The sequence below is a fragment of the Mesoplodon densirostris genome, chromosome 17 (assembly GCF_025265405.1).
Source record: "Mesoplodon densirostris isolate mMesDen1 chromosome 17, mMesDen1 primary haplotype, whole genome shotgun sequence".
In the NCBI taxonomy this organism is placed as follows: domain Eukaryota; kingdom Metazoa; phylum Chordata; class Mammalia; order Artiodactyla; family Ziphiidae; genus Mesoplodon; species Mesoplodon densirostris.
In genome coordinates this window covers 69,604,530-69,622,142 of record NC_082677.1, presented here as the reverse complement: position 1 = coordinate 69,622,142, position 17,613 = coordinate 69,604,530, and the positions used below count along the sequence as shown (strand labels likewise).

General features: G+C 38.9%; 1 protein-coding gene across 5 annotated transcripts in view; it reads right to left on the bottom strand.

Annotated features, from left to right (window-relative positions):
- Nucleotides 1-725: 725 nt before the first annotated feature.
- BIVM (basic, immunoglobulin-like variable motif containing) overlaps nucleotides 726-17,613 on the bottom strand; it is a 30,282-nt gene continuing 13,394 nt past the window's right edge. For 3 of the 5 annotated variants that reach the window (XM_060080260.1, XM_060080259.1, XM_060080258.1), the window contains exons 4-10: nucleotides 14,280-14,375; nucleotides 13,881-13,985; nucleotides 13,566-13,660; nucleotides 6,063-6,195; nucleotides 4,275-4,361; nucleotides 3,232-3,328; nucleotides 726-2,381 (exon numbers count right to left, since the gene is read on the bottom strand). In XM_060080260.1, coding sequence (XP_059936243.1) covers nucleotides 2,088-2,381; nucleotides 3,232-3,328; nucleotides 4,275-4,361; nucleotides 6,063-6,195; nucleotides 13,566-13,660; nucleotides 13,881-13,985; nucleotides 14,280-14,375 — 907 coding nt within the window. In that variant the 3' untranslated portion in view covers nucleotides 726-2,087. The remainder of the gene's footprint in view (nucleotides 2,382-3,231; nucleotides 3,329-4,274; nucleotides 4,362-6,062; nucleotides 6,196-13,565; nucleotides 13,661-13,880; nucleotides 13,986-14,279; nucleotides 14,376-17,613) is intronic. The other 2 variants (XM_060080262.1, XM_060080261.1) reach the window with 2 other exon arrangements.

The following is a 17,613-nucleotide window of genomic DNA, read 5'->3' as shown; positions in this document are numbered from 1 at the left end:
ATGCACAGGAAAAATAATCTTAACTCGCCCAAGGTGATACAGCTAGTTAGTAGAGAGCCAGTAATATGAACTTTCATTGCTTCTATGGAGACTTCTAAGAAAACTTGACCAAGAAATTAAATATGACAGGACTGTTAACTAATCTTGAAAGAGAAAGGTGCAGTCACTTGCTTACACATTCTAGAAAAGCAGTCCCTGTAAGTCTTGGTGTGCTCTTGATAACTGCCAAACTTGTAAGCCAAGTTATTAAGTGATTGGATATATTAAGACATTTATAAAAGTTGATTATGCCAATAAGCAATACGTATAAACTCATCCTCTTTTCCTAGATGTCACTATATTTTCTATTTTATGTTACATTCATCTCCTTTCTTTACCAATCTCTTCTCTGAAATATTTGGCTGAACTATATGCAATTGCTGATATTCAGCCATATTTGACCTACAAAAATTACAGTTTAATTTGGTTCAAGCTAAAGAATTAAGTTTTCTATTTCCTCTTATAAAGTCTTAACAAAAATCTAAAATTATAGACATATGCATATTGTCTCACTGATTATAAAAGTCAGAAGATGTTTCTTATACTACTTACACAGAATTGACAAATTGTCATGTACTTCAAACAAGATTATAAGGGTACCCCCTTCTTAAAACAAAGGTTCAAAACATTCTCATGATTAAAAGTAGAAAACAAAACTTTATTGATGAAAACTTCTTAAAAGTTCCAGTATGAAGTAACAAAATCAACAACCTACAAATCTTTCAGTCCTTTGCATTTCAAGCAAAATATTCTCTTCAGAAAAATGCCCATTTCATAATATATATCCCCTTCTGTAGGCTAGGCATGTCTGAGTGGATAGATGGATATAAAATTCAAAAGAGAAGAAAATGAAAATATTTTAAAAATAAAAATCTGGACCTTTTCCTTGAGGTGTATTACGATGTGGCTACCAACATATTCAGCACCTTGTAATAATCAAGTTACTGATTTGAGTCCCAGAACAGCCCCTGAAATGAAAGAACAAGAGATCCTAGTTGTTTGTGAGTCACAGGTTGGCAGCAGAAGAAAAAGTGACAGCAACTGGAGAGGAGCTTAAATACATGAAATCCACACTTTCTGAACTATTTCACACTCACTTCAAGCAGCTAATTGTCTACATGTTTTTAAAAAGTAAAGAGCTCAGAGTCTGGAATACGGATAGCTGCCCTCCGAGTGATGGGGCATTCCTAACACGTCCTTAACTCTGTTATCAACATATGACTCCATACTGGGGGACCAGTCAAATATCAGATCTCATCTCACAGGTTACCTTGGGAATAGAAACTTCAGATGCCACTTGTTCTTTTACTCTATCCCTAAAGCAAGGTTTATTGTAGACTTATGAGTCTTTCAAGACCTAAAGTTCTTGTATTTGACAGTAACATACCAAGAAAGTCAAGAGTACCTGAATCAATGCACTAAGTCACCCATCTGCATCAATAGAAAAGATCAGTATCTTGAGTCTTTTCCCTTTTGCCTCTTTATTGAGAATCCTGAGAAAGTTGATCAGGAAAAAAATGAGGCAGGCAAGATACCACTACAAGTAAAAGAATTTCTAGACTCACTAAGTCATTTTAAATGAGCTTTAACCACTAGAGAAAAACTAGAAATCAACAGCCCCAATTTTGGGGGGCAGATACTTAGTACCTTACATTTTGAGCTTGGGAACAAAACTGCAACAAATATCTGGGGGTCAAGTCATAAGAAATCACTTCATGCTTAAGTATTTCAAATTGTGATGCTATTGAGTGAAATTATGTTTGATTTGTTTATGTGTAATTTTATTGGACTTTGTGAAACTGTCCAGAATGTTTACATACTCTTAACTTTTAAAAGGACAAAAAAAAAATCTGTGCTTATCTGTTTATATATCAGAAATCACCCATCATAATCATATACAAGCTTGTTTACTGGAGAAACTACAAGGTTATGTGTTGTACCACAAGATATGTTCCTATTTAATACAGACTTAAAACCTTGTACTGCCTTAATGCAGTCCTGTATAGACCAGCTGCGTGAATAACACAAGTCGTCAGTACGCAGCATGGTCAGTCATTCCCATCGTAATCACTGTAACCCTGGTAACCACTGTTCCTTCTCTCATGGATACTTGACATCTTTTTCCATGTGAAGTCCTGATGGAAACTAGCGCTAAAAGACCGGCCCAGACGCCCATGCTGCTTCTTGGAGATATTGTCCTCACTCTCAGATTTGGCAATTCCCTGGGCATGGGTTGAAGGTTGTGATTCTTGCCTAATGGTTCCAAATGGAAAGTTCCAAAGGCCAAATCTTTGCCAGCTAAGTCTCTGGAATGCTATGATGCAATGCAAATTTCCTCCAACCTGAGAAAAAAAAATGTTGGGTTCAGAAAATGATAGGAAATTAATTATACTAATATGTGGGTTCCCATGAATTCCCTTATTTTTCCCCCTTCACCTGCATCAAAACAGTGCTGATCCTTTGAGACATAATCAGATCACATTATCCTGCATCTTTCCTGACCAGCTGCCTTTACAAAAATATAACAATGCCCACAGAAGGCAAAACCCCTTCCCCCCATATGCCTGTCTACCACTCACACATGCTGTACCCGCCCAAGCTGACTAATCCAAACACCAAGATCATTCCTCTTCCTCTCCCTCCTATGCATTCTCCATATGATAGTAGGATAATGTGGATGGGATGTCTACTCAATCCACAGAACATACCATTCCCTGAGAACCGCCCCCAGCAGCCTTGTTGGTACACATGGTTCTGCCCCATGGCCACAGTTAATCGCCCTGGGAGTGAACACCTGACCCAAGCTGGGCCAAGACTACAGAACTGGGCTGGAGGCATGCCAGTCTTAGTCTCGACCATTCATCTGAAAGGGAGACCTAAGTTGAAAGACGATCTTTGGGAAGTAAATAGACAAATAGACAGCTAAGAACAACACAACTCCCAAGAGAATAAGACAGACTAGCTCCCTGGCCCCTGCTAACATTCTCTTGCGTGATACCAGTCCCCACTGAATCCAGGCTAGACTTCTTGCCCGTTCCTTTTAAAGATACCCCTGTGTCCTTAAAGTAATTTTCACTTTTCTGTCTAAAATGGTCTGAACTGGGTTTCTGTTATTTACAACTTAGAGTGCTGGGTAAAATAACTGCCTTTTGGCCAGCTGAGAAATACTTTGAAATACAATGGTGTTCTTACCTTCTTTGTTTTTCGATACTGCAGCCCCCTCTCTAAGTGGCGGATATCTAGATATTCTGGATTTTGAGTGTTTAGATCAGTAACAATATCCGCCCACCTATTGTTAAGGAAGGATAAAGCACAGTTTTCTTTAAGTTCAAAATACTATTGTAATGGAACTTTTCACATGAGCAGTTTGCTACAAAAGCACCATGGCAATAATTCTCTTATCACAGGATTGTTGCATCCAATAAGCTTTCCTAAATCCTTGTTTTTATGACAATTCTGTTTATCCAACTATTGCCAAGGTTACAAATGGTTACCCTGCATATGAAATAACTATATATCAGCCTGTTAGATGACATCCTGCAGGGTAACATAGAAACATTCCATATTTCCTTTTTAATTGGAGTCAAGTACATTTTCAAAAGATTTATAAGTTAATATGTCTTTACTCACAAACAACATGATTGATTGTATAGAAAATCCAAAGCAATTTGTAACTGCTTTGGATTGCAAAACTATTACTAAAACCAATAAGTGAATTTGGTAAAGATGCAAGATTTAAGGCCTATATAGAAAAATCCATTGTATTTTTGTACACTAACAGAAAATAATTGGGAAATGAAATGTTTTAAAAATCAATTTGCAAGAACAATATTCAACATCTTGTAATAACCTATAATGGAAAATAATCTGAAAAAAATATATATATATATAACTGAATCATTTTGCAGTACACCCGAAACTAACACAACATTGTAAATCAACTATACTTCAATTAAATAAATTTACAATAGCATCAAAAATATACACACTTAGGGAAAATTTTAACAAAATACATATAAAACTCTATGCTAAAAATACAAAACATTGCTGAAAGAAATTAAAGCTCTAATTAGGTGCAGATATAGTCTATGTTCATAATGGGAAGACTCCATATTGTTCAGATGTAATTCTCCCCAAACTAAACTATGGATTCTATGGATTCTACTCTAATCAAAATTCCAACAGGCTTTTTAGCAGAAATTGAAAAAAGGGGGAGAGGGAAGGAGTTAACATACTTTTTGCAGTGAATAGCAGGATGTTTTCTACTTGATTCTCCAATTAAGATCCAATATTCTACTTCTTGTGGTGAGAGGGGGCCCCTGCTAAATATAAAATACATTCACAGTAACCTTCATAAAGTCATTCACCCCCTTGAAAATATTGCTTCAATTATACACCGATAAAAGATACACTGAAGTTTATGCATAGATAGCAGTCACCAACACTAGAATAGATATTGGAGTTTAGGCTTGAACAAATATCTGAAGGCCATTAAAGAGAAAGCATAAATTAAATTTAGGTTTAGATCCCCTCTTACAAAATATAGGGCTAAAAATGTTGAAATATACCACCTCTCAGCATTTAGGAGGAAAAAAAAAAATCCTAGCATGCTACCCACCAGTACCCTTAAGCTACACTTCTTCTTTCACTTTGCATTCAAAAACTTTCAAAAGGCATCCTAAAAATAAAACCCTAAAGCAGCAATACACCTGTAGAACTTTTAAACATACTGACGCCCTAACCCCACCCCTGGAAACTCTAATTCAAGTAGGTGTAGGGTGGGAGCACAGGGAAGTATTTACGCAGCTGTAAAAGCATCTCAGGTGGTTCTTAGGTTCAGGCAGAGGTGAAGAGCTCTCCTCTAAAGGGGGCCAAGTAGGAGTACCTACTTCACGTTTTACATTTGACAGGTGTCTGGAGTAAGGTGAAGTTGCAGGATCAAACTATAGAAAAAAACCACAATAAACCCCACAGCCAGAGAGATGAATAGAACACTTCAGCGTCTGGAGACACCGTGGTTTTCCTCTTGCTCCCTGTTCACAAAGATACAACATCCAGCTTCACCACCCAAAGGCCGCATGGCCTCCAGCCTCAAAGAACCCATCCTACCCCAGATGACCAAGCCACGTCCTCCCAGCCTGACCTTCAGCCCTCGCTGAGAAAGCAGTGCTGCCTGTTCCTCCTTCTCATTCACCAATGCCACCCACCCAGATAGAACAAACCAGAGCTCAGCTGGGTGAGGATAACTGTGCCTATCAATCAACACTTCTACTTAGAGTACTCATGGCTTCTGTTTTCAACATTCTCAAATAGGACACTTCTTCCTCTGCTTTCAACTACCCTGGCATTATCTCAACCCATCAATAAGAAAACTTGCTAAGGAGGAAAAAAAGTATTAACATTCAGTCACCCGCTCTTATTTACAGGCTGTCTCTTCTAAAACAATACAAGTTTACCTGGAAGTAGACATACATAGTTAATAAAATAGAAACTTTGGATCAACAAAGGAACAAATATAACCATTAGGGTAATATGGTTCCTGATATTAGAAATAAAAATTGGCTGCAGGCTTCCTGGTAGCCAGGACAAAAGGGGAACCCTGATAAATTTCATGTTATTCACCATAAGAAAGGAAATGCTTTTTAATGTACTCAGTTGCGACAGTCTTCTTGACACTAGATTCCACAGTACATTTTCCCTGTGGAATCCTGGATGAGATCACTGAGACGTACTATGTAAAGCCCTTTGCGGCCATTTTATAATAAACATAAAAGTGATTTTTCAAATGGCTTTCTCTTATCATGACTCTAACAATAGTATCTAAGTGGATAATGTAAAAGCACAATTAACCAAACACAATTCTGCAGAAGATTAAGCTACTATGTTTAAAAGACTAGTCTCAGTTGATGTAAGGAAAGCAAATCACCAAGTCTTCCAATGTCTAATCAACCAAATATTTCTTAAATGCTTTCTACAACATATTTTCCTGGTGGAGTATCCACATAAAATACAGAAATGCTTACCTGAATGCTTTATTAGCTTTAACAGGGGTTGCTTCAAAGCCAATTGGACAAAAATAATGATTTTGGCAATGGTAGATATAAGCTAACGATTCATCTTTCAATCCGTGAGTTAACTTCGACAAGGCCCCGGAAGCTACAAAAAACAAAAACAAACCAACTGAGGGACCATAAAGCACCATCTATGCTTTATACAAACAACTACTTAAGGACTCAAAGACAGAAAAGACATTACTTGGAACACATGGACGTTGCTGGGGAAAAACAATGAAAAGCTATCGAAAGGTTAAAAAATAATTAATGGATTTCAGTTTTACCCTTTAGACTGAAATTCAGGCAAACTGAATAGCAAACTAAAAAACTGAAAGTTCTTGCTTACCCAAACCTTCAAATAGCATACATGCTTGTCTACAAAATTTAATTACCATGTAAAACATAATACCTAGTGTATATAGCAATGGTCTCAACTCCTCTGGTTGTACACATCTGTCACATGAAATTTCTGAGTAAGCATGCCCATTATAAGCATGTTTGTTTATAAGCTTTGTACATATACTACTGTACTAATATGTCTTTATAAAAGATACACAAAAAGTAGAAATTTTTAATTAGATTAAAATATAAACATTCTAATACATTCTTCCCATACCACAATGATCACCTTGCAGCTGCCATAATGCGGACATCCCAATTCGAAGACCACTGAGGTATATGGATAAATATAAACTCCAAACAAGTTCCAAAAATGAAAACTTTTCCCCACTAACACACACTTCAATCCTTTCTACAAAAGTCACACAAACCAGAGGAAAGACTTTCACAAGCCAAGTGTTAAGAACATCTTAAGAGACAGGCTGGTAGTACCACAGCATCCTCTTAGTAACTGCTTCTCCTTGTATATTTCCCATGGCTGCATATATTACTTATGAAGTAATTTCAAAAGTATTACCGTAAGAAACGAGTTTTCACCAGCACTAAATACTTAAAGCCATTAACTGAGGTTTCATTAACTTGCATCTCCTGGAAGACACTAAATTATTCATGAACAAATAGCCCATTAAAACTGGAAGTCCTAAAAATGGTTGAAGTCGATGAAAGCTTGCAAGTTATGGTTTTTCTAATTGACTTTCTGGCCACTGAAATAGCTGAAAACCAAAAATGGCAGGTCAACGGCTGTAGAAGAGCCAAGGAGGCGGGACCCTGCCCCGACTTCTGCAGATACACACAATTTGTGAGTTCCAAGGAGACAGTAATGTTTCTGTCTTAAACTCTTTCTCCAAGGTTTCAGCTCGGCCTTCCCTACAGATTTTTACTTCATGGTGTACCGCCAGAGCATACCTGCATACAAGGCAATCTGTTCTACTAAAATCTCTATTTCATAAGGATAAATAAGTCTTTCTGCTGTTTTGGGTTGATTTCCCCAGACGAGTTAAAAACTGACATCCAAGGGCAGCTCTAAATGAAGAATGGTAAGACCTAAAATTCAGAAGATGGTCAGTATTTCATTTCCATAGTTGAACTTGATTGTAGAGATGTTTCAGGATAGTAAGCGAATGTAAATAGACAGATTTAGACTCCTCATAAATTCAGTAAATACTACAGATGTTTATACACATAAGTGGTTTAGAAAGAACTCTTGAAATCTTTTTAAAATTGTGAAAATGCCAAGTAAAAAGTTATCCGAAATAACTAAAATGTTTTAATGAAAGAAATTTATTGTAACTTCCTAATGGAAATGTTTAAGTATTTCACACTTTCCTCCTTAAGTCAAATGTAACACAAAACAGCTGATTACTGTGATTATGAATAGTAGTCACATAAATATACTAGAATATATTCAGGGGCAAACGAGATAGGTAAGAACATTTGCTCTCATTAATATTCACAGTATTGGGGCTTCTCTGGTGGCGCAGTGGTTGAGAATCTGCCTGCTAATGCAGGGGACGCGGGTTCGGGCCCTGGTCTGGGAAGATCCCACATGACGCGGAGCGACTGGGCCCGTGAGCCACGGCTACTGAGCCTGCGCGTCTGGAGCCTGTGCTCCACAACAAGAGGCCGCAATAGTGAGAGGCCTGCGCACCGCGATGAAGAGTGGCCCCCGCTTGCCACAACTAGAGAAAGCCCTCACACAGAAATGAAGATGCAACACAGCAAAAATAAATAAATTAATTAAAAAAAAATAATATTCACAGTATTTCATCTGCTACAAATACTCTATGACCAAGTCCTAGTTTTCTAGAGGACAGAGGTGGTTTTTCTTCTTTGGAGTAATTATCATGCTCCTCAAGAATGTTTCTTCTTCTTACTTCAAGGTACATGCCAACATGCTGATGGATTTAGATTAGGAATCAGCGAACTTTTTCCTAAAGGGCCAGTTAGTAAATGTTGGAGGTTTGTGGATCAAGGGCACTATGCATACTACTCAACTCTGCCACTGTAGCTGAAAGCAGCCACAGACAAAAGCAGCCAAAGGCCATGTGTAAGCAAATGGATATGTCTCTGTGTCAATAAAACTTTATTCACAAAATGGGCTGCTGGCTCATGAGCTGTTGTTTGCAGACCTCTAATTTAGATCAATAATTTTCAAACATATTTTGACATGGAATCCCTTCTGCAAGGGAAGTTTACATGCCAGCCCAGTCCATAACAGGGATCAAAGCAGAGTTGCTGTGGCCAAAGAGGAGGTATAGGGAATCTAGGTGCCCACCCCTTGCCCCCCACCAGCCCGAGGCAAACTCAACTGAGCACAGATTGAAATTTGCGCACTGAATTTCTTATCAATGGAAGGAAATTCCTATCTGAATTCCCTATCAGTGGAAGACCACACTCTTTATAAAGAAGCTGAATAGCATCTCTTTAGAAAGACTACAGCAGTAGTTCTCAAACTAGAGCACAAAGGGCTTGTTAAATAATAGACTGCTGGTACCTACCCCCTCGGTAACTGACGCAGTAGGTCTGGGGTGGGGACCAAGAATTTGCGTGTCTAACAAGCTACCAGGTGATGCTGATATTCATCCAGGGGCCACATTTTGAGAGTCACTGGTCTAAGATTAAGAGGAAATTTTTGTTTAACTCAACTCAGGAAGTAAATTATGAGCATCTACTAACTACAACAGCAACCACAGGGAAACAAAAGATAAGGAACGCACAGTACCTCAAGCTGCCCTTGTAAAACAAGTAACTTTGATATAGGGTGGAAAAGGACAGTGCCACAAAAAAAGGGTGTAAATCAAAGGAGAAAGAGCACACCAGGTTTGAGAAACCAAGAAGGGGGTGGCATCCAAGACAGAACATAATCAGGTGGCAGCATTTCAACAATCCAGACAGAGGAAAGAGCATGAGGAGAAAACAAAACCACTGCAGGGGAGGGATGGAATCAGGGAACAGCGTGTAGCCCAGTTCAGAATGTAGGGCATGATAGTTAGTGTGGAGAGGCCTACAGTAGGGCACCCCCAGAATTTCAGGATAAGGTCAGAAAAAGATCACCCTCTGAAATAAAAGACAGTAAAGACAATATTAAATACATTAAGCTAGTCATCCAAGAAAGTGATTCTATTTAGGAGAAGACATATAAATGTGTTACAGATGGAAACTAAATTCAGAACGACGTTGAGTCTAGACCAGAGTATATAGAAAAATCTGAAACTTCAGAGACAAAGCAACCACTACCAAACACAGAGCCATGATGTGCATGGTGTAGAGAAAGCAGAACAAACTAGAATTAGCCAGTCTGCTGTACTGTGAAGAACAGTATATGTCCTGAGCAGCCGAGAGAATCCTGGTGCTTTTGATAGTGTATTTCTCGCTCTCAGTTAATTTATTAACATTCTAACATTTTTTGAGCTTGTTTAGTACAAGTCAGTTTTGTAAAGCCTTATCATCTATAGAAGAACTCCAGAGAACTCTAAAAGAACTTATTAGGATGTATTTTTATACCCTCAAAGACAAGGACCAGATTCTGTAACCCAGCAACATAGTATCATCCTGCAAGGCTCCTACTCCCTTGACATCTTTTAAATCCAACTGATATGTGGAGGACAGCAGGGAAAGACCAATCTGTTCTTGCCTGGAATGATGCTAAGGAGTTTACCCTTTAAGCAAGCACTAGAGAGCTCCCAAAGTGAAAAGGAATATATTAGCACTGCACATCGAAAAACTTTATCCAGCCTTGTGTCTAATATGAACTGGAGAAAACCAGAGGACGAGGAAAACAGAATATGAATGCACAGCCCATCCAAGATGCATTAAGACACTGTAGTTAACTGGTAGCAATGGCCAGGGTGAGGGTATACATGAGTTATGTCAGGATAGGGAAGAGGTAGATATTCTTGGCTAAGCAAATATAAGAATTTACAATATCTACCAGAAGAATAAAAATGAAATACATGGATATTAGTGTAATTTTCAAGCTAGGTATTAAAAACAAATGAATCTAGACATCCTTGGTAGCTAAGTGAACCAACAGTTTGAAGTTACTCAAATAATAATATTAATAAAATAATAATAATACAATAATAGGAAGCGAATAATAAGTGAACCAATAGTTTGAAGCTAACATTGGCAACTTCTGGCACAAATTTTTATTACGAGTAATTATATCTCTAAAAAAATACTTCAACTCATATTCATAGTCAAATCTGTTAATTTTGTCTTTATTCCATGAGTGAGCTCAGTTTACATTTCCTGAAGGCCCACTGGAAATAAGCATGTCAATCAGCAAATAGGGAGTTACGAAAGAAGCGTAGTCCCCAGGAAAACCTAAAGCCTGTTGTGGGAAACAGGCCTGATATTCCTTAAAAATAATCTAAACAACAACAACAAAATATACAAAGTATTTTTTTAAATGCACACTAACAACTAGCAATGGTTTTCTCTACTGAATATCCCAGAGACAAATGAGAAAAGCCTATCTCTGCAACTCTTTCTTCTACAATGAGAGGGAACAGAAAAGACTTCTGCTTGACACAGGTAATGCTCTCCCAACTCTGAACACAATCAGAAGTCCCAGGGTCACACATGCAAGGTCAGGGCTATTGCTACATGCATCAAAGGGCTATTAAGGGCACTCCCTATAGTCAAGGAGATGGGCAGACACGTTAAAAAGATGCAATGTAATATACGGCTGCACACTCCAAATGCTAAACAACAGATGCAAACAATCAGAACTACAGGAATTAAGAGAAATCCGAGCATCAGAGATAAGGCAGTGCAAGGGACCACTGATTCTTGAAGCGGAAGACAAGAATATTCCAAGGGGGAAGCAGATCAAATACCCTTCAGGAAACACACATAGACAAAGAGACAGCGAGGAGTGAAGGGTTGTAATGGGGACAATGAACACAGGAATCGAACTGGGAAAATGTAGTATTGAAATTTATTTAAAGAAATTACAGCAACCATTCCTTTCCCCTCCCAAAAAAGAGGGGGGAGGGAGAGAAGAGCTTGTTTATCCTATTACTCGAAGGAAAAACCCTGAGGTATGTTGCAAAGTATATTCTTTCTTAGTTTCTAGTTGCCTGATCAATTACTGAGAGAGATTGTGTTGACAGCCTCACTGGAAACAAACCAAAAAAATTACACACCATATAAAGCTGCCCTTCCCACGAAGACAGGCCCCCCTGCAAATGCACAGAGTTCAGTTAGGAAGAATAAAAGCTAACATTTATTGAGTCCTTACTCTGTGTCAAGCAAGGTGTCAAGTGTATTACAAATATGTCTCCTTTTATCTTCACAGTGACCCCATGGGGTGGCTCAGTAAGTGAGTGTTTAAGTGCCTTGTTCAAGGTCACAAAACCAGTATGTGCAGAAACCAAGATATGAACTCCAAGTTTGCCTGACTCACAACCAACTTGACAGACCCGCTAAAGGTCAACAGAAATATACCCTATTCTTTGTTCACTCCTTGGTTTTGATAAACCATGTACCCTCTCTGCTGACAGACTCCCTGCTTGACCACACTGCAGTTAGGCATCTCTGAGCCCTCTCCTCACTAGGCTTGGATCTTGGGCTTCTGTGTCCATCCTTGCTGAATCCAGTTTTAGCAAAATTCCTGCTGAAATCAGTTTAGAGAGAATCCCCCTACCCTGAATACCTGATCAAGGTCCTCACCCTTCACCCTTGGCCTGCCTGTTATAAGAATCCTGTTAGACCAATTTAGCAAGATTCCCCACAGCCCCACCTTGATGTCTCCTCTTAATAACTTTCCATCCACGGAACCACTCACTTTGGGAGTTTGCTACAAATTCCCAGCTGTCTTTGTTGTATTCAGGGTTGAGCCAGATCTCTCTCCCATATCCCAGTTCTGCATTACAACAGTCTTCAGTAAAGTCTTCCTTACCCTTTTAACAAGTGTCAGAATAAAATTTTCAAGTATCAGAATAAAATTTTCTTTAAAATTTTCCTTAACACTGTATTGCAGGTTTCTGACTGTAAAGTCAAAAGATGACTGTGGGGCCTCCCTGGTGGCGCAGTGGTTGAGAGTCCGCCTGCCGGTGCAGGGGATACGGGTTCGTGCCCCGGTCTGGGAGGATCCCATATGCCGCGGAGCGGCTGGGCCCGTGAGCCATGGCCGCTGGGCCTGCGCGTCCGGAGCCTGTACTCCGCAACGGGGGAGGCCACAACAGTGAGAGGCCCGCGTACCGAAAAAAAAAAAAAAAAAAAAAAGATGACTGTGAAATTTTAAAAATGGAAATTGTCAAACAATGCAAATTATTTAACTAGCGCATAGCTAAAACAATCCTTAGGATCGACTCCAAAACTCTCTGTTATAATCAAGACCCTTCTAAAATAGACCTTTGGGGATTTCCCTGGTGGCGCAGTGGTTGGGAGTCCGCCTGCCGATGCAGGGGACACGGGTTCGTGCCCCGGTCCAGGAGGATCCCACATGCCGCGGAGCGGCTGGGTCCGTGAGCCATGGCCGCTGGGCCTGCGCGTCCGGAGCCTGTGGTCCACAAAGGGAGAGGCCACAACAGTTAGAGGCCCGCGTACCGCAAAAAAAAATAAATAAATAAAATAGACCTTTGTCCCTTTCATAGTCCATTGTCCTGTTGTTATATGTTATTATGCAGGTCTGACATCAAATATTCTAAAATCCTTGCATTCCCTTTTAGGAAGAGGAGCTGCAAATTCCATGCCGCTTCCTGAAAGGGTTTTAGTAGCAGGCAAGTAAGCACATGCGCGCACGCGCGCGCACACACACACACACACACACACACAAACACCATGGACCCAAACAATACAATGTGTCAAAGTAGTGTTTATGACATGCCTTGAAGCTTTAAAAGTTCTTCATGCAAAGATGAAAAGAGTTAAAATATTAAACTGTATGTTGAAAAGTGCCCTACATATTACTATTATCTATTATGATTTCCCCTTGGATAAAGAGTGATAGACTGTATTTAGGATTAACATCATGTGCCATGAATCAAAACCAATCTTCAAGATGGATCCTAAAGCACGTGTGTGTGTGTGTGTGTGTGTGTGTAAATCTTCTATATGTTTACTTACCAGTTTCTCCAGCTGTTTTATTCTTCCCATGAGGCTTATATAGAACATACGAGCATCCTTTTACATGGAAGTGGTCGTTAATTTGTCTAAACCATCTGAAAATAACAAGAAGACTCGCTCATAGCAACAGTTCCGTAACAAAGAAGGCACTATTCCAATTCCAGAGAAATTCAGGCAGAGCCCAAGTCTGGCATATCTACCAGAGGTTGGGCCCAAATAGCTGGATGCATGGTTTACTATCTCAATGCACATCTATAGCATTATTATTTTGCAGAACTAGAAATAAGGTATTGCTTCTAAGTGAGGGCTTCATACCTCATAAGTGTCGTATTTCCAGTGAAAGGGCCGAACCTAATATCCTCAAACGGGGGTTGAAAACCCAAAATATGTAAAGCTTCTTCTTGGGTGATAGCTGGAAGACTACAAAAGAAATATTGCCTTTCATTTCACAGTTCCAATCATATGCAAATATAATCTGTCTCAATGTTACTGTGTCTGTCTGATTTGCAAACAACTTTAGTAGTATTTTTCATTTTTATTTTATCATAAATAATGTATGCACATATTTTTAGCTAAAAGGCTTAAAACAAAATACGGCAGTTTTTCCCCAATTTATGAAAAATCTGTTCTTAAGAATCTTCCACTATAGAAAAAGCAACACCAAATAACTTTTGAATTTGGAGTTGAGGGATACCACTAAATTAACATACTTACTTTCCAGCTCCCATTGTGCTATATAAGAAATTCCAACAAGAAATTAATGAGGAGATACCACAAGAAGTCTTATACTGTGGTCGGCTTATGCAGTACCTGAGAAAATAAAAGACTGTTTTCACTTGAATGAATACAAAATATGCATACAGAAATAGAACACTCATGGCAACTGAGTGTGTTACATAATGAAAACTTTGATCATTTAAACCACCAATGTAAAATCTTTATTCATTTAAAGTATTTTCATATTTACTCAACACATTATAAATGCATAATGACAATAAATCATGTATTTTAAGAATGATGGCTAAGTATGACTACCTATTAGTTAAAGTGGATGTTACCCAAGCCAATGGAAAAAAATTAAAGATATATAAATTTAGACACCAACTATTAAAATTTCGATGTAAACTCCTAGTTGAGCTACACATATGATTATTTGCAACTTCAGTTGTAGTTCTTTATACAGTCTGGATATTAACCCCTTATCAGATATGTGATCTGCAAATGTTTTCTCCCACCTTGTAGGTTGCCTTTTCACTTTGTTGATTATTTCCTTTGACGCACAGAACTGTTTAAGTTTGATGTAGTCCCACTGGTTTATTTTTTCTTTTGTTACCTGTGCTTTTGGTATCATACCCCAGAAATCACTGCCAAATCCAATGCCATGAAGCTTTTCCCCTATGTTTTCTTCTAGGAGTTTTATAGTTTTAGGTCCTACATTTATGTCTTTAATCAATTTTGAGTTATTTTTTGTGTATGATGTGAAGAAAAGGTCTTAAAAGACCTCTTAAGAGGTCTTTTAAGGTATCCCTCATTCTTTCACATGTGGGTATCCACTTTTCCCAGCACCATTTTCTAAAGAGACTGTCCCTTTCTCATCCTGTGGTCTGAGCACCCTTGCAGAAGATTATTTGCCTGTTTACATGAATGTGCATTTCTGAGCTCTATTCTGTTTCACTGGTTTATATGCCTGTCTTTATGCCAGTACCACACTGTCTTAGTTACTGTAGCTTTGTAATATGTTTTGAAATCAGGAAGTGTGTGGCCTGTGTTGCCCTCCTGCAATCACCACCTTCCCTGTAATTCACTAGAGGCAGTGTCCTCTGCTGGTATCTAGGGGATAAGCTGGAATCTTGGTGGCAATCAGCACAATGTTTCCTTCTGCAACCTTCTCTGCATTTCTGTAGTGCTAATCTGGATCTTCACAAAGAACTCAGATTCTTCCCCACTGACTCAATGGCTCATACCCTTAGATCTAACCAAAGAGTCACCAAACAGTTTGGAGTCACCCATGAACTTTAAAGAAACCTGCATTGTTTGAGGCCAGCAGTAATCTGTGAGTTCTTGGCGTCTCCTTTCTGTTACTCCAGAATGCACAGGATTTGAAAAATGTATTACAGCCTATGGTTAGGGGATGATGCTATTTCTTTGCTTCAGGGAAGATAGAGGTTTCCACATTTTTCATTTTGCTGTTATTGTTTTCATGGGTTTGAGGGAAGGAGTGGAGTAAAAAGACCTTACTCTGTCATATTTCAATGTCCCTCTTCCATCTTAAACACTTCTTCACAAATCCTTGGGATCAACCCTAGGCACTTTTAAGATTTTTCACATTTTTTCATCAATCCAAACTTGTTTACTGGTCTTGTTCATGACCAGCTTAAAACTTTTACTGACATTCTACTGTCTTCTGTGGGTCTTTCCATTCCATCTCTAATCTTGTAATATACTCTGGGAAATAAGCTTGTCATCCTGGTAATTTTTCCTCCTCGGTTATTTCTCCTATCTGTCCTTCCTCATCCAAGTCTTTATGTCCTCACATATTATACTATTAAATATAATTACTCATATATGTGGTTATAACAAATCTTAAGTCTAAGGGATTCAGAGCAAAATGCACAAAGCCTTGCTCCAAAAAAACTGAAATTAATGTTTTTGATTTGTGTCTCTTCTCCAATACACTCTACATACTAACTATTGATACTACCAACTTATCTTTGTAAAATATCCTTTTGTTAAGAAATCATCAATAGCTTATCTCCAGAAAAAAAAATCTAAATCCTTAGCCTGATATCCAAGAACTAGATCATGAAGTGTGTTATAAAGAAAGAACATGGGGACTTCCCTGGTGGCACAGTGGTTAAGAATCTGCCCGCCAATGCAGGGGACATGGGTTCAAGCCCTGCTCCGGGAAGATCCCACATGCCACAGAGTAACTAAGCCTGTGCCCACAACTACTGAGCCTGCACTCTAGAGCCCATGAGCCACAACTACTGAGCCCATGCACCACAACTACTGAAGCCCGCGTGCCTAGAGCTCGTGCTCTGCAACAAGAGAAGCCACCGCAATGAGAAGCCCGCGCACTGCAACAAAGAGTAGCCCCCACTCAGCACAATTAGAGAAAGCCTGCGTGCAGCAATGAAGACCCAACGCAGCCAAAAATTAATTAATTAATTTTTAAAAAAAAAAAGAAAGAACATGGACTTTGGAGTCCAACTCTCTTCAGTTTCAATACCACATCTGCATATTTGCTATGTGACGTTGAGTAAGTTTCTTAGCTTCTCTGAGCCTCGCTCCAGACAGGCTGATCTACTCTTTCATTACCAACCTGCCAGACACTTTCCCACTATCCGTTCAAAGACCTTTAGACCCTCCATTCCCTCAGATTTCCTCTCTTAAGACCCATCTCCTCAGTGAAGCCTTTCAGTGATCATTACCACCTCTCATGTTGGTTGTTTATTCCCACCCATCATCTGACAAATTTCCTGAGATATTTAACATTTTCCACTGTTCTCAACTAGATTGGAGAACAAACACCCATTTAGTTCACATCTCTGTATTCTCAGCCCACAGTAAATGGTCCAATATTTATTAAATAAGTGAAAAAATCTAATATTTCTAAAGCCTCACACAAAAGAATTTTTAAAACCTCAAATTATAGATCAGTAATATTTAAAAGCTATCACAAATTAAACATCTTTTTCTTTAGAATAGGAACTGTATGTAAAGGTCACCAAATAGCCCCGGTTGGTAAGTGAAAGATCTTCTTATTAAAAGAATGCCAGTTAGTAAAGGCAGAAGAAATGATAGAATTTTGAAATTGCACCATTTTATAATAGGATTCAGGCAGGGGTCATCAATGGGTCTGGCTGAAACCACGAGGTGAAAAGTTGATGGTTACATAGAGGTTAACCCAATGCCATGGTCACCCCATTGATTACTTGATGGTTCCAGAAGAAAAAAGGGAACTTGACAATGTGGGCTAAGGCTGTTACCACCTCGTTAATCCAGTAGGATCTCGAATATCAGATGACCAGACAGCATGTACCTTCTG